Here is a 22,027-nt window from a genome sequence, read left to right as displayed (position 1 = left end):
TCAGCTATCTCTGCTGCATTCCTCACTTCCACTGGCTTACCGAGCCAAACATCTTCTAAAGATCCCCCCTTCCTCGCCCTGAACTCACATATTTCTCCAGTTTCTTTCTCATCTCCCCTCTCATGCCCTCTCTGAGCTCCTCTTGTCCATGAGACCCACCTCCTGTTCCACTGATCCTATCTGCACTAAACTGCTGATCACCCACCTTTCCCTGCTGGTCCCATTTTCACCGATATTGTTAACGATTCTTTCTCTTCAAGGGTCTTGTTTCTCTTTCCTTTAAACCTGCCCTCTTCTAATGAAAATGCTGCAGTGAGGTGCCATGGAATGTCTCTTTTTATATTAAAGTTGCTAAGTTGTTTTTACTGCTCGGTTAACTGAATGAAAATGTGCTTCTTACCTCAGAAACAAGTCATGTGAGTAAATGGACAAACAAGATGGCTAGGCCGATGTTCAGCAGAATGACCATGGCAATCATAATGGTATTAGGTCCCTGAAATAAACATAAATCATTTGTCAACATGCAGCTTCGAGAGTGTAACATTCTTTTTTACTATTCATTTAGAGCAGGTGCAAATAAGATTTTTAAATCATTTTTACATTCCATAAGTGTTTGATTTTTCCAATAATGTTTTAGAATTGAATTGCATTTTAGAGTTGCAGCATGAAACTGGTAACGAGAAAAGCAATTCAGAAATCTGGACCTTTACACATCCTCCCACAGGATCAGTCTCGACATGCTTTCAATGACATTTGCTGAAGCAGGAGACATATCACATCACAGGCTTAGTTTATACAAAATAAAATGATTTATTAAATGTTTTTGAAAAGACCATGCACACTTAGTTGAAAGGAAATGAGAGGGATTCATTGCAATGTTATTCTTACAAGATTTGAAACCACATATGGTATCAGTTAAGGTAGTGCTACAGTTCAAACAACTTTCAACATTGATATCACAGACTTACTAAAAATACTTGTTGCAAATATGTGTAAAAATAATTCCATTGTCAACTTTGATGGCATAATGTTGCTAAATAGAATGCTTTAATACTCTAGTACTTCCCATGTTGGCTGGCGTTCATACAGATTGAGATGAAGCACTATTGAACAGGACATGGAGTGTATGCAGGTTGTAATCAGGAGGATAGTGGCAAGGCGATCACCCCATACTTTATGTTGCTCACCATGCCACAAATTTTGAGCTTTTAGCACTTCAGTCCATCCAGAAAGGGTTCAATCTCATGTTTATCTGATGTCTAACTGCTTTCTATTTTTCTTGAAGAAACTGTATTTTATTATATGGGATAGCTGCAGGATAACCTGCCTGGCAATTGTAGCTTAGAATCAAGTCAAACCTCCGTACAGGTTTCGTAATCTTATCTGAGCAAATCCACACAACACCAAGGTGCTGTTGGGTCATTCATGCACATTAGTGGATAGATCTGTCATCAGGAATTGGGGTTCTTCGAGTGAGCTCCAGATAATTTGATGATCAAAGCTTAAATGGGTACCATGATCAGAATTTGAAACAATGCCCAAACGTTTACCAGTGCTTTGAGATGCTTAAACTTTAGCAGTGCTCCTGCATGAACCTCAATCATGGGATCTCCTCAATCTTTGTTCTGACAGCTTGATTCTACATTATCTGGATTAGATAAATGGTGGGTAAGTCTATACTGAACACTGAACAAACAGAAGTCCTGCAGTTGGGTGTAGATTTGGAATTTCAGGGAACATGTTTTTATTAAAGATTTCATCCCAAACTTTTGTGAGCAAGATTTATCCTTGTTACAACCAACATTCTAGCAATGTAGATTCTAACCAGGATTCTTTTCTTTTTATATTGCCATCAGAGCTTACGATCATAATGGTGGCACACCTGTCAGACTTTGCTATCATTATTCCACTGAACCTGAGAGCAAGTTCAGGGGTCTGCAAATGCACAAAATAAAATGGAAATCCAGAAGTTTCTCTCAATGATTCAATGTTCCTCCAGAGAAAGTGTGCCATTGAGTCATCCCCAGACTGCAACCTTGAGCAATCAATTCATTGATGAGAACTTTCACTTCACTTTTACACTGTTAGTCTCACTGTAAAATACTTGATAAAATTACACCCTGTTGCATGAGGCATAATTGGATTTTTAAACACCAGACTAATTCTATAATTATTGCTAAATAACTAGATAACTGATCTAATATTTTAATTAACTAACAGCCGGAATTTTACCGCTCCGCCCACCACAGAATCAGAGTGGGCGAGGAGTGGACAATGGAAATGTCCATTGACCTCGGGCGGGATTTTCTAGTCTCGCTCCAGCAAGGCCTTAAAATCCCACCCAATATTTTATAAGTATTTTATAAATATTTATGTTTTGAAATTTTGTATTTGTGGAATGTCAAATTTCTCCACTATGATAAATTTTACATATTTTTCAAGTATTTCCTTAAAATTTACATTGATATTTTAGCTTCTATTTCAGTCAAATCATGACTTTACTCTCTGAAAAATTAAATATAAAGTGAAGGTTAATTAGTGCTTTTAATTTCCTGACTTGCTGTCTTTGAGAATACTTCAAATATGATTGACTGCTTACCCTGCTTGCTAACATCATTGCTGTGGCATTCCCAGAGATCTCCTTAACTTGGCATGAGAATTAAACCCACCCAAAAACGGATGGGTTTGGGTCAGGTGAGATATGAATATTTTTTTAAATTTCAAACCTGATTGCAGATTGTCTATTTACAGTTTAACAAAGGCATGCCAGGGGTTCCAAGAAGGCAAGGTGGTTATTTAATGTTATAATGAAGTTGTGTGGCATGCTGTTGTAGTAAAAAGTGCATGGCAGAGCAAGGGTTAATGTAGGACTGGACTAGCACTCCCCATGGTATGATGTTGTGATGATGCTGTGCCTTTAAGAAATGTATTTATATAATGATTCTTGTGAAGGGTATGTTTAGAAGTCAGCTCTATTTACATGGTGCAGATTAGCACTGCTGCCTCACAGCACCAGGGACCAGGGTTCAATTCCAGCCTTGGGACACTGTCTGTGTGGAGTTTGCGCATTCCCATGTCTGTGTGGGTTTCCTCCGGGTGCTCCGGTTTCCTTCCACAGTCCAAAGATGTGCAGGTTAGGTTTACTGGCCATGCTAAATTGGCCCTAGTGTCAGGAAGATTAGCAGGGTAAATGTGGGGTTACGGGAATAGGGCCTGGGTGGGATGATGGTCGGTGCAGACTTGATGGGCCACATGGCCTCCTCCTGCACTATGGGGATTCTATGAAGGCAGCCCGCATGCTGAGAATGCAGGAGAATAGTTGCTCTGAGATAATGGGGTGTTTGTTTTAATCTGAGATAATGCATTTGTGTGTATTTTAGGGTTTTCTCCTGGGGCTTCAGAGCAGGGTTTAATCAGGTTGGTTGACAAGAGATAGAGTCATGTGAATGGATGGAGCTAAGTTTACAGGGAAGACGTTTAGTTTCTGCTTGAGCCTGAAAGAAGCAAGAGGTGTTTTTCTCTCGTACTCTACAGGCTGCTGTTTGAGTGTCAGACGGCAGGTATCCCTTTGTATTTTTTTCCAGGGGTGTTCAAAGGCTCTAGGACTAATAACAAGTAAAAAGCAAGCAAGCATGTGTTGTTTGCTAACTGATTTTAGAAGAAGTGTTTAAGCCTATGAGGAATATTGCTCAAATTGGAACTAATAGAGATAAGTTAGAAGTTAAGAATTGCATCTTGTCAAGTTTAAGTATTTCAATCAGTAAAAGTTAAGCTAATTCATTCATTATAGTTAACTAAAGTTTGCTTTAATAAAAGCTTCCTGGTGTGTCAATTGAATCACACCTGGAGTGAAACACCTTATCTTCACACAAATGCCAAAATCAAAAAATAGCTGGGGTCCAGTCTAACTTCACAATATACCTTGGGGTTTCTGATCTGGTCCCTAACAATGTATGGAATCTCATGGTTTTGGACTCAGATAGAACACTCGAAGTAGCTTGTATGGAGAAGCAGCTCCATGCATGACAATATCTGGTTGGGATCTATAAATAGTTCAAGATCAACAATAAACAATTTGTGTTTAAACATACAAGTATCAAGCCCCCCATAAATGAGACACCATAGACAAATCCAAAATGCAACATGGTGCACAGTATTAACACCTTATTACAACATGGTTGGCAGCACTGAAGCTCCTAAAAGATATCACGTCAGCGGTGGGACACAACATGCCAAACGTCAGCATTGGTATGAAAGGTGGCATTTGAAATGAACTCAGAACAGTATCACACGGTATGAAAAATTAAAACCAGCTGAAGCCAGACCACAGAAATGTGTGCCTAAGAAGAAAAATTGAAGAAACAATTGAAGAAGCTTCATTATAGACCTAGAAGTTGAGGAATCCACCAGAGAGAGTGGGAATCCAATGCAAGACCCCCAAGTGTTGAGAGTAAAAGAAAAAGATAAACCTGGTTAGATCATGAAGACAGCTGAACAAAAACAAAAATTACAAGATCCTGAGTAACACAAGAGTCAAAGAACCTGGTCAGTTTACAAGATGGGAGTGAAATTACAAAAACAAAGTTGTACTTACATTGCAGAAGTGATGGCTGTCCCAGGGCTCAGCAGATTACAGTAGTGATATTGTTACTGGACAAGTAATCCAAGATAATGCTGTGGGGACCCAGGCTCGAATCCCACCATGGCAAATGATGACATTTAAATTCATAGAATCCCAGAAGAAGCCATTTGGCCCATCTAGTTTTCACTGACTTTCTGACAGAGTATCTTACCCAGGCACTCTACCCATCCCTGTAACCCCACATTTACCATGGCTACTACATCTAACCTACACATCTTGGGACACTAAAGAGCAATTTACCATGGCCAATCCGCCTAACCTGCACATCTTTAGACAATGGGAGGAAACTGGAGCACCCAGAGGAAACCCACAAAGGCATGGGGAGAATGTGCAAACTCCACACAGCCACCCAGGTCCCTGGAGCTGTGAGGCAGCAGAGCTAACCATTGTGCCACCGTGTTGCCAATTAAACATCTGGAATCAAAAGTCTAAAGGTGATCATAAAAACGCATCTGATTCACCAGTGTCCTTTAGGAAAGGAAATCTGCCATCCTTACCTGGTCTGGCCTACATGTGACTTCAGATCCACAGTAATGTGGTTGACTCTCAAATGATCTCTGAAATGGCTGGGGAACACCAAGTTCAACACCCACGTCACATGAATGAATTAAAAAAAAGGTGGTGGCCATGTGGCACTGAAGTTAAAAATAGTGACATAAAAATTGGTTGGCAGAGTCAAAGGTTTGAGAGAAAAAAACTTGCAGAGTAAAGAGAAGGACCTACAGAGCTTGGGAGAGATATTGAGCTCCTGGCTTCCTTATAGAAAAGTGCTGCAGAGTTAGTAACAGCTTGTAACTTTGAAAAAGCACACAGCTGCTAAAACTCTTGAAGCATGGGATGTCTAACATCTAAAATTCTTGCACAGTTGAAAAAACACAAAAGAATCATCCTGAAACTGGTCTTTGCAGCCCTGCAAAGAAATTGCTGCAGTTTTGAAAGTTATAAACAAAAGCAGCCATGATTGCTGGGGAGCTCACCAGCATCTGAAAAGCGCAGGGAACTCGCAACAAAGAAAATGGACAGCTGCAGACAACCTGAGCAAAAAAAAAGTTTCTTGAAAATGCTGACACAGTATCCAAATTGCAACAGCAGATGGCAGTGCGGAGTGCACAGATGGCTGTGAATGGAACTGAAGTAACTGAAAAAAACAAAACACACTAAACGTAAATTAAACTTTTCCACGGGTAAATATTTGGATCAGTGCTGAACTGGAAGATTTGAAGCACAAGATTCAAGTTGAGGCAACGAGACGATGAACTGAAGTCCAGAATGAGTTGGCAAAAGGTCAACAAGAAAATAAATATCCGAAAGCACAGCTGATTGTCCTTCAAGATGAAATGCAAAAGGAATGTCACCATTGAGCAACATGAAGAAATGAAGAGTGTTTTGAACAGCAGAATGAAGCACAGCATAATAAATTAGAGGAGACTTTGTTGAATTACTGAAAAATGTAAGATGACACAAATGAGCTTCGCAATGAAAAGGAAAACCTGTTGACGGACCTTCACATGCTACAAGAATCCCTCAAGTCAAATAAAACAAAAATGCTGGATAAACTCAGCAGGGCTGACAGCATCTGTGGAGAGGTAAACAAAGTTAACAGAGCAGTTCTGTGGAAGGGTGATATGGACTCGAAACATTAGCTGGGATTTTACCGCTCCGCCCACCACGGATATCAGAATGGGTGAGGGGCGGACAATGGGAAGGTCCGTTGACCACGGGAGGGATTTTACGGTTTCGGGACAAGTGAGGCCTTAAATTCCCGCCCATTAACTCTGATTATCTCTCTACAGATGCTGCCAGCCCTGCGGAGTTTATCCAGAATTCTCTGTTTTTATTTCAGATCTACAACACCTGCAATATTTTGCTTTTATTTCATCCTTCAACTTGAAGTTTGTTCCACTGGGAAATCACGAAGAGAGGCAAAATGAATTTCACATGACTGAACAAACTGAAGAACCAGTTAGCAGAACGGATTCAGCATTCGTTCCATATTCCAAAAGGAAGCCAACAGCTACAAGAAACAGACTGAAGAGCTGAAGAAGCAATTGAATGGAAAAGAGAAAAAATTGAAAGGAAAAGCGAGAGAACTTTCAATGCTGCGAGTGGATAATGAAGCCATGAGTAGCACAGTTACAGAACTGAAACAGATTAAGTCTTCCCCAGAGACAGACCTGGCCAACAGTGAAACCACATCGAATCCTTACAGTGCAGGAGACCATTTGTCCATATAGTCTGCACCGACTCTCCGACAAAGCATCATACCCAGGCCCTATACCCGTAACCCCACATATATACCTACCCTCACCTATACATCTTGGGACACGAGGGAGAACTTAGCATGGCCAATCAACCTAACCTGCACACCTATAGACTATGGGAGGAAACCGGAGCATCTGGAGGAAATCCACACAGACACAGGGAGAACATGCAAACTCCACACAGACAGTCACCCAAAGCCAGAATTGAACCAGTGTCCTTGGCGCCGTGAGGCAGCAGTGCTAACCACCAAGGTGAAGGACAAGGGCAAAGTCCAACTGCAGTCAGAGAACAAAAAGACAGAAATGTGATTGGAAAATATGAATCTGACCCTGGAGCGCAATGTATTCATTGAAGAAAAACACTAGATATCTCAGACGTACTGAAAATCATTCAGCTGAATCAAAAGATTCCTAAGCTTGCCAAATGATCTGAAAATGAAATAACAAACAAATATTTGGCTAAAATTGAGAAACATGTGGATATGAAAGTTCCATTTGGGAAACCAAATGGTAAAATATGGCAGACACCATGGAAAACACTGTCCAAGCTTATAAAGTCAGAGACTTGAGGTGAGGGAGAAGGGATAGTAAGTAAAGATTGCATTGCAAATAGTTGGAAGGGAGAAAAGTTTTCTCCTGAGAAAAAAGGGGGATGTTGTATTATGTACCTGCATGCCATTGTAATGAAAAGGTGCTCGGCAGAGCAAGGGTTAACTTGGGGATAACGCTGCCCAAGGTATGTGTATAGAATTATTATAACTTTGGCTATTTAAGAGTGGAGGTGGGACAGGAAGGTGAAACTTGGGCTTTCCAGCCCAGAACTTACTTTCAATGGAAGTGAAATGGCATTGGGTATCGGTCCAGATGCCAACCCACTAAAGTTTCAGGCCTTCCTGATTCCTTCTTCTCCTCCTATTGCCAATATTCCTTTTTATTATTCTGATGAAACAGCCTTGGTGCTAGGCTGTCAAGTAGAGCTGTTTGCAACATATTGCAGATCTCGTTCACATAGAAACATAGAAGATAGGAGCAGGAGGATGCCATTTGACACTTTGAACCTACACCGCAATTCATTACATTCATGGCTAATTGTCCAACTCAGTGGCCTAATTCTGCTTTCTCCCCATAACCTTTGACCCCATTCAAGCCAAGTGCTATATCTAGCCGCCTCTTGAATACATTCACAACATTTTGATGTCACTTAGAGCCTCTTTAAGCTCTCTTCCTCTATGAATTTAAGGAACCTGAATGTTTAGGAAGATCATTCTGCTCATTTCTGCAGAAACAACCTGAAGTCCCCATCACAGCATCCAGTAATCTCAAAAGAATCCAGCAAGTTATTTTCACTAAACAGAAGATTATTATACTTATTAAGTTCACCTTCTTGTTCTGTTGTAAGTAGTTGGCACAAGTACCTTCTGTGCCTTGAATGCTTCACTAAATCAGACATAGACAACTTTCTCACACTTGCATGCATGTAGGAAAATATAGAGGTACAAGCTCGTGTCTTAACCCAATATAAGTTCTAAACTATTATTTAAGTCCATGCTTAAATAAATCAAACTACTAATGACATGGCATGTGTGTTCTATACTTGAAAGCCAGTTGGTGAAGGATAGCACTAGGACTAATCTTTAAACACTTCTATATATAATATATATATTATATATTTAGAGATGCACATACACCTCCAAACTCAACCATCACAGTTTCAGTGAGCGTCTATTTATCAGTGCTCAAATTAATGCTTGTCACCTGCGTACAATTGATATACAATTAACAATGTGGCCTTGCCCCTTTAACAAAGAACAACAAAGAACAAAGAACAATACAGCACAGGAACAGGCCCTTCGGCCCTCCAAGCCCGCGCCGCTCCCCGGTCCAGGATTGAATCCTGAATCCAGGATCCCCGCCCAATTTTCCAGCCTATCTACATACCAATATCCTATCCACCGAGCTGTCCCTCACAGCTACGATGCTTTGTTCATTACAACCTATTACCTCACCCCCACCCCCCCATTCCAGACCATGTGATCTCCAGGGAGAGGCGAAAACCCAGAGTGAAAAACCCCAGGGCCAATATGGGGAAAAAAAATCTGGGAAATTCCTCTCCGACCCCCTGAGGCGATCAAAATGAGTCCAGGAGATCACAATGGCCCTGATCGGAAAATGCTTCCCAACCCTAGTCATTTCCACTTCCACGAACCCCATATGAATTCCCTGCCCCCGAGACAGGTTCCCAACTATCCACAGTCTCGCTCTGTACTGGCACCAGCAAGATGATCATAGAATGAAGCCTTGAAACGAGAAACAAGGAACAATTAGCCCGCGCCACTCCCTGGTCCAAACTAGACCACTCTTTTGTATCCCTCCATTCCCACTCTGTTCATGCCAGGATTTTAATGGCAATTTCCAAATATACCAGGAGGGTATTTATAAAGTAGACTAATTATCTGGCTGTGCTAAAATCTACTTTGTGTCATAGAAGGCAACTATTCGTAAAATCAATTTGTAAATCCATGCATAATCCCTGTGCCCTAATCAACTCACCTGATCAAACGGTGCCACCTCTGCAACCTCCTTCCCTGTTACTTCAGGTTGTGTTACTAACTTAGGTACTGGTTTTGACACTGGTTTTGACACTGGTTTAAGCCCAGGCTTGGGCTCAGGCTTGGACTGAAGTCTGGATTCTGGCTGGGGTTGCAACTGTTTTTCCTGTTTGGGATGCGGTGCAGTTTGTTGCACTTGCGCTGGCTTTGGTTCTGGTTCTGGCTTTTTTACTTTGACTTCTGGTTTTGGCTCTGGTGTTGAAGGTTTTGCTGGGATTTCTTCTTTCTTGACTGGCAATAATTTGACAGGAGCTTCATCATCCACTAAATCTAAAGGAGGAGGTCCTACTTGTGTCCGCACAGCATAACTGTGATAGCTTTCGTGGAATTTGGCATCATGCAGGTGGTGGAGTGGGATAGGTTCTCTTGACTTGATCTTTTGATTTGTAATAGGCTTGCTTTCAATTCTTTCTAGCGGCTTTATGTCCAAATCATAGTTGTTTGGTAGTTGCTCCTCCAATTTTGTTGGTGTTCTTCTGTTGTTCTGATGACTGGACGGCCTGGGAAGATTTCGGTTGTTGGCAGCCGATGTGTTCTCAACTTGCAAGGTCAGTAAACCAGAAGGTGTTCCAGGACGGCTATTAGACTGGTTACTTTTATTTTGCTCTCCGTTCCAGTTTCCAGGACTCAAGTGGCTGGAGTCCTCCATCTTGGAATTTGATCCTCTAACTTTCCTGACCTCTGGCGGTGTCTCCAAAGGACTTGGTGAAGGAGTACCAGCAGGAGATGACTCAATTGGTGTTGCTGCTTTCTCATGGAGTCCAGGACTCTCTGGAGGGGTAGGTGGAGGCTCTTCGATTGATGGGGGTTCCTGCTCTATATTTTCCACATGATCCCCATTCTCTATTAATTCCTGAAGTAATCTTCTCTTCTGATATTCAGGACCTGAAAAAGAATAATTAGCTGTTTCAGTACAATTTCAGGATATGCAGACTTCTCTACATTATTTCATCAGAGTAACAATGCAAGCAAACCTGTTCACTTCCTTTGCACCAAAGAAGCTAAACAGAGACATTAATAAAAAATAATCAATGATATCTGCACCAAAAGGAAATTGTATTATACTGAATTGTCAAATAGTTCCAAATATTACAGTTAATCCTCAGTCCATGGCAGCTAGCTGCATCTCTGGTAACTTATCCACTACCAGCATATACTGGAGAACTATTACTATGTGTCATGGTCCACAATTCGATGGCAGCTTATCTCTATTTGAATATACAAAGTTCTTTGCTGCTAGTGAACACTTGGATAATGACCTCCATCATTCACTCTTGGAATGTGAACAATGCTTCCAAGATATTACTAATCGTGCATACCAGGAACGCAAAGGCAGCCTCCAGGAAAATATATTCCCCAATTGGTTCCCAGTAAGTGCGGCCTCAGGACCTCTATTTGGTGTTAAAATCAGGGTTCCACAGCCCGTGGGAAAATCTTGCCCTTTAACTTTGTTTCTCTTTCCAAATACACTGCCAACCCTGCTGAGTATTTCCAGTACTTTCTGTTTTTATTTCAGGTTTCTACCTTCTGCCCTATTTTGCGTTTGTCTCCACTTATCACTTCAATGGTTCAGAAATTCGTCTGAACCATTTTACATATCTTCCTTGACAACATTTGGGCTATGATATGAGACGATGCTTTATGTCAAAAAAAGAATTTTAGATTTACTGACTGGAAACCCAATTGTTTTTTTTTTAATAGGCTAAAGTCACATTCCAGTGACTTGGGATCGCAGTAAAAGATGGATGCACATTTGCATCACTGTTGCTTCTGCATTCCAAAACTACTGAAATGAAGCCAACCTGTCTGAAAAGCTGCACCAGGTCTTGAAAGAGATGAACAGGGGCCATCTCCTAACTCATTAGTAAATCATTCAATCACCTTGGTACTCAACTGGTCAGAGATAAGTCATTAGACATTTGGATGATGGAACCCGGACTGAGAGAGGAATTCCTAGCTTTGATCTAATCGAGGTAATCAGAAGACAGAAGCCAAACCATATTTGGGTCACTGGGCAATTGCAGGGCAATGTCATGTAGCCAGGAAATGGTCACAAGCCAACAATAAGTTTAAGCACTTGTTTTCTCTGCAGAACTAGACAAGCAACTAAGACACTGAAGGAAAAAGACCCTGAATCGGTTCTCTCTCTCTCTCTTTTTCCCCATTCTCCATCCAATTTGCAAGAATTGAACTCCGTCTGCTGATTTTGACTACCCAGGTGCCACAGATAGAGATTTAAACAAAGAACTCAACCCCAGGAGAATAGATAGATAATTTGGCTACAGCTTTAAAACATCCTGAAGCCAAAAGCACACCAAGTGGAGGCAGCAGGACCACCGAGTTCAGCCTGAAGCCAACCAAGTCACCCAACCTTCAGCAGCCATACACACCTTAATTTTCCTGAATTTTACATTACCTAATCTATCCCCTCCACTCTGTGGTACATGTGTATGTGCACATGCACACCTGCATATATGTTTGTGTGTCTGTGAAAGTCAGAGCTTTCTGAAATTTATTTTTACTTTCACTGGGTTAAGCATAATAAAAAAAACTACCCTCTTTACCCTTAAATAAAATTCAAATAAGTCTATCTGTTTGGGTTGATTTCTCCCATGCCCCCACTGGCAGGATAAATAATGGATGTGGGGGGAGGAATGGAGAATTCAGTGGGAGTCCCAAAAATTGATTTCACATCAACGTGAATTCACAACAGGACTTAGTCCCACATAGGAGAATTCTGCCCGTCGTGTCTTTTTTGGTCCGAACACATAAAGAAGTTAAGTGAATGGGCAAGAACATGGCAGATGGAATATAATGTGAATAAATGGGAAATTATCCACTTCAATAGAAAGACAGAGTATTTCTTAAATGGTGAGGTGTTGGTAAATGTTAATTTTCAAAGCAACCTAGGTTTTTTGTTTGTGAGTCACTAAAAGTTAGCATGCAGGTGGAGCAAACAATTAGGGAGGCAAATGGTATGTTGCCTTTCACCGCAAGGGGATTTGTGTACAAGAGTAAAGATGTCTTGCTGAAAATTGTATATAGTCTTGGTGGGACCCCAGTTGGAGTACTGTATACAGTTTTGATCTCCTTAGCTAAGGAAGGATATACTTGCCATGCATAGTGATTCACCAAACTAATCCCTGGGATGACAGGATTGTCTTATGATGAGATAGCGGAAACGAAGCCTATATTCTCTAGAGTTTTGAAGATTGAGAGGTGAACTCATTAAAATTTACAAAATTATTACAAGGTGTGACTGGGTAGATGTAGATTGGATGTTTTCCCTGGCTGATGAGTTGAGAACCAATGGGCACAGTCTCAGAGTAAAGGGCCAGCCATCATGGACTGAGACGAAGAGGAATTTCTCCACTCAAAGGGTGGTGAATCTTTGGAATTCTCTACCCCAGATGGATGTGGAAGCTCAATCATGGAGCAAGTTCAAGACAGAAATTGATAGATTACTGAACACTAATGATACCAAGGGTTATGGGGATAGCACAGGAAAATAACATTGAGATAGGTAATCAGCCATGATCTAACTGAATGACAGACTTGGTGGGCCTATTAGCCCATTTCTGTTTCTGGGTTACTCACAGTTAAATACTCGGTATTAGAATGTATATTCTTTTTAACAAAAACCTTGCAATCAAAGGCGGGGAAAATAAGGGAGCCATTTGAATTTCCTCACCTGATCGTAATGGCTGTTGTAACTCATTCTGAAGAATATGCATTCAATTAATTAAATAAAAAGCAATTAATCCTGGAGTCAGCATAGGATGAGACTATTTGGTCCACGTTGTCTATGCTGTTGCATTTAAGCAATCCAAAAGTGAATATACTGCATGATTTATTTTCTCCATAGCCCTGGACATTATTTTGCTTTAAATATTCATTCAATCTGAATTTGAGTGAGTCTATATATATATATAAATGATTTGGATGAAGGAATTGAATGCAATATCTCCAAATTTGCAGACGACACTAAGCTGGGTGGCAATGTGTGCTGTGAGGAGGATGTTAAGAGGCTGCAGGGTGACTTGGACAGGCTGACTGGGTGAGTAAATACTTGGCAAATGCAATATAATGTGAATAAATGTGAGGTTATCCACTTTGGTGGCAAAAACAGGAAGGAAGATTATTATCTGAACGGTGACAGTTTAGGAAAAGGGGAAGTGCGATATGACCTGGGTGTCATGGTGGAACTGAAGGTTGGCATGCAGGTACAGCAGGCGGTGAGGAAAGCATTCTGGCCTTTATAGCAAAAGGATTTGAGTATAAGAGTAAGGAAGTTTTGCTCATTAATACAAAGCCTTGGTGAGGCCACACATTGAGTATTGTGTGCAGTTTTGGTCTCCTAGTCTGAGGAAGGACATTCTTGCTATTGAGGGAGTCCAGCGAAGGTTCACCAGACTGATTCCCGGAATGGCAAGACTGACATATGAAGAGAGACTGAATCGACTGAGCTTGTACTCACTGGAATTTAGGAGAATGAAAGGGGATCTCATAGAAACATATAAAATCCTGATGGGACTGAAGAGGCTAGATGTGGGAAGAAAGTTCCTGCTGTTGGGAAGTTCAGAACTAGGGGTCACAATCTAAGAATAAGGAGTAAGCCATTCAGGACTGAGATGAGGAAGAACTTCTTCACTCAGAGTGTTGTGAACCCGTGGAATTCTCTACCACAGAAAACTGTTGGGGCCAGTTCAGTAGATATGTTCAAGGGGGAGCTGGACGTGGCCCTTGCGGTTAAAGGGATCAAGGGGTATGGAGAGAAAGCGGGAGTGGGATACTGAAAGTGCATGAGCAGCCATAATTATATTGACTGGTGGTGCAGGCTCATAGGGCCAAATGGCCCACTCTTGCACCTATTTTCTATGTTTCTAAATCAGTTTGTTCTCTTGTAAGTTGCAGATCAAAATAACTATAGGTAAGGAGAGTGTTTTATAAAAGATAAAAGTCTTATATGCTTATGTCACATTGTTACAGAGATATAAATAACTGGCCTTAATGCTGGTGTAAATACGTGTTTGGAAGCTCACCTTAGTGCCAAACACAACAACAAGATTGTAATGAGTCTGGTTCAAGCAGTGAGAGAGACAGAATCGATGGCTAGGAAATGGAAGTTGTGGCAGGGCCTGAAGATATTTAGTCTTCCCAATATTTAACTGGAGGAGATTTCCGCTCAGGTAAGCAATTAGAAATGACAAATGAACTGAGAGAAAACATATTATACCACTGGTTAAATTGCTGTTAAGGTGTGTTAAGAATTTCCAATGCCTTCAGATAAGGAACAGATTGCACAATCCAATTGTTGACAGCTGTGATGATGAAAACATTGCAGACGCAATTGCCATGAAGATTATTGGATTATGACAGTTTGGAAAGTCAATGCTGTAGAATATGATGGATGAATGTTTTGATCCCTCTTTAATGCAATCAATTATTATTAAACAATGAAGCATTTTAAGCATAGAATTTGGGATTAATTTATAAAAATGCAAAGTTAATTTATATTTTAGGCGGGACTGTTGTCATTCATACCCTGCTTATAAATTGGTTACAAAGAAATCAATTAACTTTAACATTTATGACAGTGGCACTTTGTAATAAATAAATGTGACTGATATATAGTGAGGAATTTGAAGAATAACGGGCGAGATTCTCCGACCTCCCAGCCACCTGTTTCCTGCTGACAGGAGGTGAGGCGTTATTTGCTAGCAGCGGGATTCTCTAGTCCCGCCACTGTCAATGGGAATTCCCATTGGCCTCACCCCACGCTGGTGGGAGAGCTATGGGCAGGGGTGCATTGCCAGCATGAATGGAGAATTCCGGCCAACATCTTTTTAAGATCCCTGAGAATATCTTGCTTTGGTGTACATTCTGGGGTCTTGTAAAAGCTGACATAAATAATTCAACTGGATTATTTATTATCAGTTTCCACATCTACACTGATGACACTCAGCTCCACCTCATCTCTCAGTAGAATAGTGGTATAAACTAGAATGTGTTTTCATTCAGCCTCTGAACTTCAGGTAAGCGTTCTCCAAGGTGGCCTTCACAACACACGACAATGCAGAATCGCCGAGCAGAAACTGATAGCCAAGTTCCGCACACGAGGACGGCCTCAACTGGGATGTTGGGTTCATGTCACACTATCTGTAATACCCACAACTTGCCTGGGTTTGCAAAATCTCACTAACTGTCCTGGCTGGAGACAATTCACACCTCTTTAACCTGTGCTTAACCCTCTCTCCACTCACATTGTCTGCACCTGTAAAGACTTGATTACCTGTCAAGACTCACATTCTAACCGTTGAGTTTGTGTCTATATATATGTCCTGCTTGTGAAACAAATCCTGCACTCGCCTGATGAAGGAGCAGCGCTCTGAAAGCTCATGATATCAAATAAACCTGTTGGACTTTAACCTGGTGTTGTGAGACTATTTACTGTGCTTACCCCAGTCCAACGCCAGCAACTCCACATCGTGTTTTCAAACAGAGGTACTTTCTATGGTAAATTTGTGTGAAAGTCAGCACTATCCTACAATCTGCTAGGTTCTTTAAGTAATGCAAGTGGCCTTTAGGGACATTAATTTCTTTGGTCACTGTGAGTAAAAGTGGACGTGAGTATACTTTGGAATAACACAAAGGTCATGAACTTTCCAGCAACTATCGTGATTTAGAGACTCTTACTGCTGTCACACTGACATCATCATGTTTAGTTGATTCCTTCAAAATAAAATTTACAGCATGATAAAACTGAGGAAAGGAGTTAACAGGAAAGAATGTAGTTGTTAAGTTCTTGTTAAACATGCATCGTAAAACTCTGTGGAATCATTTCTTTTTATTCATTCCTGAGATGTGAGTGTCATTGGCAAAGCCCACATTTATGGCCTATTCTTAATTTCCCTTCAGAATTATGTACTGTGTTAATCTAGAAGGGGCTTTTTGTTCTATAACTATACAACAGATTTATAAATTTGTTCTGGTATATTTTATAAAAGGGTAATCATTTAAGAAAAATAACGGCAATACTTTAATATTTTGTTAAACATTTAATGGAATTTTATGTGCCTATATTTTATTTGAAGGAAACATACAAATTAATTAGTGGTTTAACAAGTGTACTAAATATTTTCTGCACCCTCACTATCGCATTTATATCCTTCCCAGAGTGTGGTGCCCAGAAGTGGGACACAATACTCCAGTTGAGGCTGAACCAGGGTTTTTACAGGTTTACTGTTTGTACACATATCCCTCCAGGTTCCTCTGCCCCTGCACCCCCCCCCCCCTTAAAATTCTATTCTTTATGCCTCTCCTCATTCTTCTTACTAAAATGAATTACTTCATACTTCTCTGCAATAAACTTCATCTGCCAGTTGTACACTCATTCCATCAGCCTTTCAATACCCTCTTTGAATCCATCACTCCCCACCTCACACTTGAGATGACTCAATATGGCAAACAATTAACTAAAGAGTTTATTGATATGAAGAAGGAAGGGTTCAACAGCATTACCAGTACAGGTCTACTATAAACGCCCTAACTCCAAATGAAGCCCTCCAATCCTGGACTGCTTGCCCTCGTTCCTGATTGGCCGAGGTACACATGCTCACGTTCCATTGGCTTCAGCCTGGTCACGTGGCCCGTGAAGGATCACCCCTTAATCATAGAAATCCTACAGTGCAGAAGGAGGCCATTCGGCCCATCGAGTCTGCACCGACCACAATCCCACCCAGGCCCTACCCCCACATATTTACCCGTTAATCCCTCTAACCTACGCATCTCAGGACTCTAAGGGGCAATTTTTAACCTGGCCAATCAACCTAACCCGTACATCTTTGGACTGTGGGAGGAAACCGGAGCACCCGGAGGAAACCCACGCAGACACGAGGAGAATGTGCAAACTCCACACAGACAGTGACCCAAGCCGGGAATCGAACCCAGGTCCCTGGAGCTGTGAAGCAGCAGTGCTAACCACTGTGCTACCGTGCCGCCCTGTTAAGTGAGCCATGTTACCACAATCCTTCCCCCCTAACTTCTTGGACTACTTATGGTAAAACAAAAGAACAACAGTTAACGTATAGGCAGAGAAACAAGAATATTACAGAAGGGAAACCAGGAGAAAACAGTTCATAACATCAGCCACTCCAGAGACTTCCAGACTCTGGAAGAAGACTGCAACTCTGCCAGGGGTTCTTCAGCAGCCGACAACACAGGATCCACTAATGGAGCAGACTCTTCAGCCACCTCTGGAGCTAAGCCCTGGTCGGCTCCTTGCCTCGACCACTGAAGCCAAGGCTGGCTTGGTCCCACCGTGGGCATGGAAGTGTCTTGTTCAATGGTCGGTACATACAAATTTGAAGCGGGGCACACTTAATCATCACCTGGAGTTGGCTCCATTCTTTTGCGTTAGGTGATCGACATGCTTCTTCACTCGGCGGCCCTGTGCCTCCACCACGTACGAGACTGGCCCTGTCTTCTCCACAAATCTTCCTGGCACCCAGGCAGGTTCACCACCATAGTTTTGTGCCAACACGAGATCGTGGAGTATTCTGTGCAGCCTGATTCGCTATGCATTTAGCTTACAGATGATTCTTCTTTTTACATCTGAAGCAGACAAAATGTCTGCATCGGCACATCTCTGGGGGGTAGTCTCTCTCACACGTAAAACACGTCTCAGACGAGGTGCTGAATGACTCTTCAGGCTCTGCTGCACCGTCACTTGGGTTGTTCCTAGCAGCAGTCATTTCCCGCCACAACTGGTTCGTTCTGTATGCCTTGCAGCTCACACACCTTTCGCTTGGCGCACTCAGTCACTTGGGCCATCTTCACTGCTTTCTCCAGTGAAAGTTTTGTATCTGCCAGCAGCATCTTTGGGGTCGTTGCTCCCACATACTAAACGGTCCCTCAACATGTTTCGCAATGAAGAACCAAACTCACAGTGCTCAGTCAACCGTCGAAGTCTGGCCACTAGCTCTCCTAGCTCTCTCGCTGCTGAATGAAATTTGTATCTTTGCATGATTATGGAAGGTCAGGGGTTGTAATGATCCTTAACCAAATTGACTAACTGGTCCAAGTTTGTGTCCAGAGTTTCAGGTGACGTCAAACTCCACATCAGGTTTTAAGTGTGTGGGTCACAGACTGAGCAGTATCACCTCCTCTTTCTCCTCAGTTGCAATTTAGTTTGCCACAAAGAAATACCGCAGTCTCTCAATATACTGCCCCCAACTCTCGATCTCGGGGTCAAATGGTTCTATCTTCCCAAACAATGGCATCTTAAGACAGAGTCTTTACCCTTTTGTACTTTGAGTTCAAGTGATTACTCTCCACCCCCTCCAACTCTGCACTTGCGGGCTTCTCAATGACTGATCCGGTTTTTCCTCATCACCAGTGCAATAACTCAAGGTGACTCAATGTGGCAAACAATTAACTAAAGAGTTTATTGATAAGAAGAACTAAATACATGAAGGGTTCAACAGCACTACTAATACAGGTCTACTCACAATACCCTGACTCCAACTGAAGTCCTCCAGCCCTGGGATTACTCGCCCTCGCTCCCAATTGGCCCAGGTTCATGTGCTCATGTTCCATTGGCTCTGGCATGGTCATGTGGCCCATGAAGGCGCACCTCTTAAAGGGGCCATGCTACCACAACAATGCTTCAAAGTTTTGTGTCATCTGCAAACTTTGAAATTTTCTCCTGGGCGCTAAAATCTATATCACAAATACAGATCAAGTAGTGGTCCTAACACCAACCCCTGGAGAATGCCACTGTATACCTTCCTCCAGTCTGAAAAACAATTGTCACTCACGCAACTATATACCCATGCTACCATTTTTATTACATAGGCTTCAGCTTTGCTGACAAGCTCGTATGTGGTACTTTATCAAATACCTTTTGAAAGTCCATACAGACTACATCAAACACATAACATTTATCAACACTCTCTGATGGTCAGTGCCAACTCTCTGCACAGGAGGACAGTGTCGCAAAAGGATGAATGATCTCTTCCGTCCTGCAAGGGTAAGTCACTCTTCCCATCATTCTCAATTCTCACACATCCATCACACATCCACAGGAAACTCACTCACTGCCAGCTCAAGGAACAACACCACTCACTCTCCTATACACATCTTCATCTCTCCTGTGGGTCATGTCCTCATCACCTCACTGCTCCCATTCACCATCCACACAAGTCTGGCATCCTTAGCATCTGCCCTGGCACACGTCTTGCTTACATTCTCTCCATCAGTCTCTATGTAAGACAAGTTGGCTCACAATAAGAGAGAGAGATGCCAGATGGCGGAGGGATGCCCTCGTTGTAAATTTTCGCCAAATTCAAGGAGAGAGTCTTCCAGTTGGCCAGGGAGGAACCTAGCCACTCCTGTATCGATCGTGAGGTGGGTACCAATAATCCAAGTGAGGATCCAGAACACATCATCTATCACACCAAACTGATGTAAGTCATGTCTCCTGTATCTGAATCATATCGATCATGCACTAATGAAATCTCCCTTCTCTCATAGGCGTATTAGAGGAGTAGCCCAGAGAGTCCATCAGCTAGGTCCAAGAAAGGTATGACACCAGCAAAGCTGATCTCTCTGATGTGGAAATTGAAGAACCATCACAGAGAGGCCTCAGGGTCACAAACTGGTAAGCACCTCACTCTCTCTGATCCAAAGCAGGCGGAGGCAGGATGTCCCCGAGTGCCTGCACTTGGAGGACTGCTGGAGGCCAAAAATCTGCTGAGGCAGATCACATGCCTCTAGACTCGATTATGCCTCAGTTGCTGGAACTCCAAAGGCAAAGTCAGGAACATCAGGAAGGGATGTCAGCTACACTGCTCAGATTGAAAGACAGAACGGAGGAGTCCTACTGCCTTCTGTCTGAGGAGATAGCGCCAATACTCTGAGTCAATAGGTTAACACCTGGGTGATGACTGCAGTGCAAAGCTCTTTCCTGCACTGCTTCAGGTCATGCACTCCATGGCGCAGGCACTTGTGGGCATCCATGAGTGCCAATGCTATAAGACAGCGGGGCATCTTGAGCTCACTCCAGTTGCCCATCTATCCCAAGAAGGAAGCCAGAGGCCCTTGAGCATCCAAAGAGATGAGGAAAAGCCGGTGCACAGCTCAGGGCCATCCACTCAGGTAACTCTGGGTGTGTCCAGCCCTTCTTCCGGTGACCATTTTGGCTCCAGCTCCACAGGCCGAGGAGAGTGCCATTGCCACACAGCGGGACCCTGAATGCATGCCAGGGTCCTCCAGGTCTCAGCCCTCTAGAGGACGCCCACCAGGGTCATCACAGGCAACAGGGCGTGGCTGACAGGCTGCCTCCCATCTTCCCTGTGGATCCTGGGGATATACCAAGACATAGCGGCAGAGTTAGAACGATTAAGAAAGTCTAGTTGCATAGCATGGTCATGGGTTTTAGCCACTTGTAGATAGGGCTCATCTCTGTAAATAAATTTTCATTTCTTGCACCCTCTTTATGGCTCCTTGTTCTGATGACATAGTTTCCTGAGTTTGGGTGAGGTGAAACACTCTGTGCAACATTGCCATGATATGATTCAGGTCACAGAGTACCACACAGGAGTCAAGCATTCACACTAGCTCTTTAAAGAGCAATGAACTTTCCCCACTTCAAGTCGTCATCATCCTCCTGCAGTTTTGGGACTATGGACAGCCACTCGCTTCCCATAACACAAGCCTTACCAGTAAGTGTGTGCCTACCAGCAGACAGACATAAGAGCATTTTGCATCATCATCATAATCCATGAATCGGGTGGCTATAAGCACAGCCTGAATTGGTCTGCCCCATCTGGCCATGATCATAGCCTCATGGCCAGCCTCCTCATCCTTCAGGACCTCCTTTTCATCTTCCACCTCAAGTCCTCCTCATCCAAGGAAACATACCACTCCTCCATCTCCTCCTCAGGCCGTTCCTTCCCCCTGTTGAAGTGCCAAGTTGTGAAAGGGGCAGCAAGTGACCACAATGTTTGACACCTTCTGTGGACTGTACTGCAGGATTTCATCAGACCAGTCCAGGCTCCAGAGTCTCAATTTCAGCATCCCGATAGTCTGCTCCACCAAAGTGTGAGTTCCAGTATGAGCCTCATTGTATCCGGTTTCAACTGCACTTTGCAGCCTCCGTACAGGCATCGTTAGCCATGTCCTCAGTGGGTACCCCACGTTCCTGAGGAGCCAATCCTGTAGCCCCTGTGGACTGTCAAAAATGGCAGGGATCTGAGAGCGGCTCAGGATGTATGAGCTGTGCACACTCCTCAGAACCTAGCAGATACTTGGAGAATATGCTTTTTGTGATCGTAGACCAACTGAACACTTTGGGAAGTGGAATGAACTGCAAGTGATTGATGAGCTGCTGTCCTTGCACCACAGAAGCCAGAGAGCCACAAAGTGCTCCAGTGCTCCAGTGGCACCCTGCACCTGTGGAAAGCCAGAAAATTGGGCAAATCCCATGGTTCTTGCATTCTGGCTAGCCTGATCCC

At 42.7% G+C, this 22,027-nt stretch overlaps 1 protein-coding gene across 1 annotated transcript in view; it reads right to left on the bottom strand.

The window, feature by feature from the left end:
• jph2 (junctophilin 2) overlaps window positions 1–22,027 on the bottom strand; it is a 100,036-nt gene that overhangs the window by 3,620 nt on the left and 74,389 nt on the right. The window contains exons 4-5 of the mRNA XM_078236515.1: window positions 9,454–10,397; window positions 401–493 (exon numbers count right to left, since the gene is read on the bottom strand). Coding sequence (XP_078092641.1) covers window positions 413–493; window positions 9,454–10,397 — 1,025 coding nt within the window. The 3' untranslated portion in view covers window positions 401–412. The remainder of the gene's footprint in view (window positions 1–400; window positions 494–9,453; window positions 10,398–22,027) is intronic.

Source organism: Mustelus asterias, chromosome 20 (genome assembly GCF_964213995.1).
Source record: "Mustelus asterias chromosome 20, sMusAst1.hap1.1, whole genome shotgun sequence".
In the NCBI taxonomy this organism is placed as follows: domain Eukaryota; kingdom Metazoa; phylum Chordata; class Chondrichthyes; order Carcharhiniformes; family Triakidae; genus Mustelus; species Mustelus asterias.
This window is presented reverse-complemented; position numbering and strand designations above follow the sequence as displayed.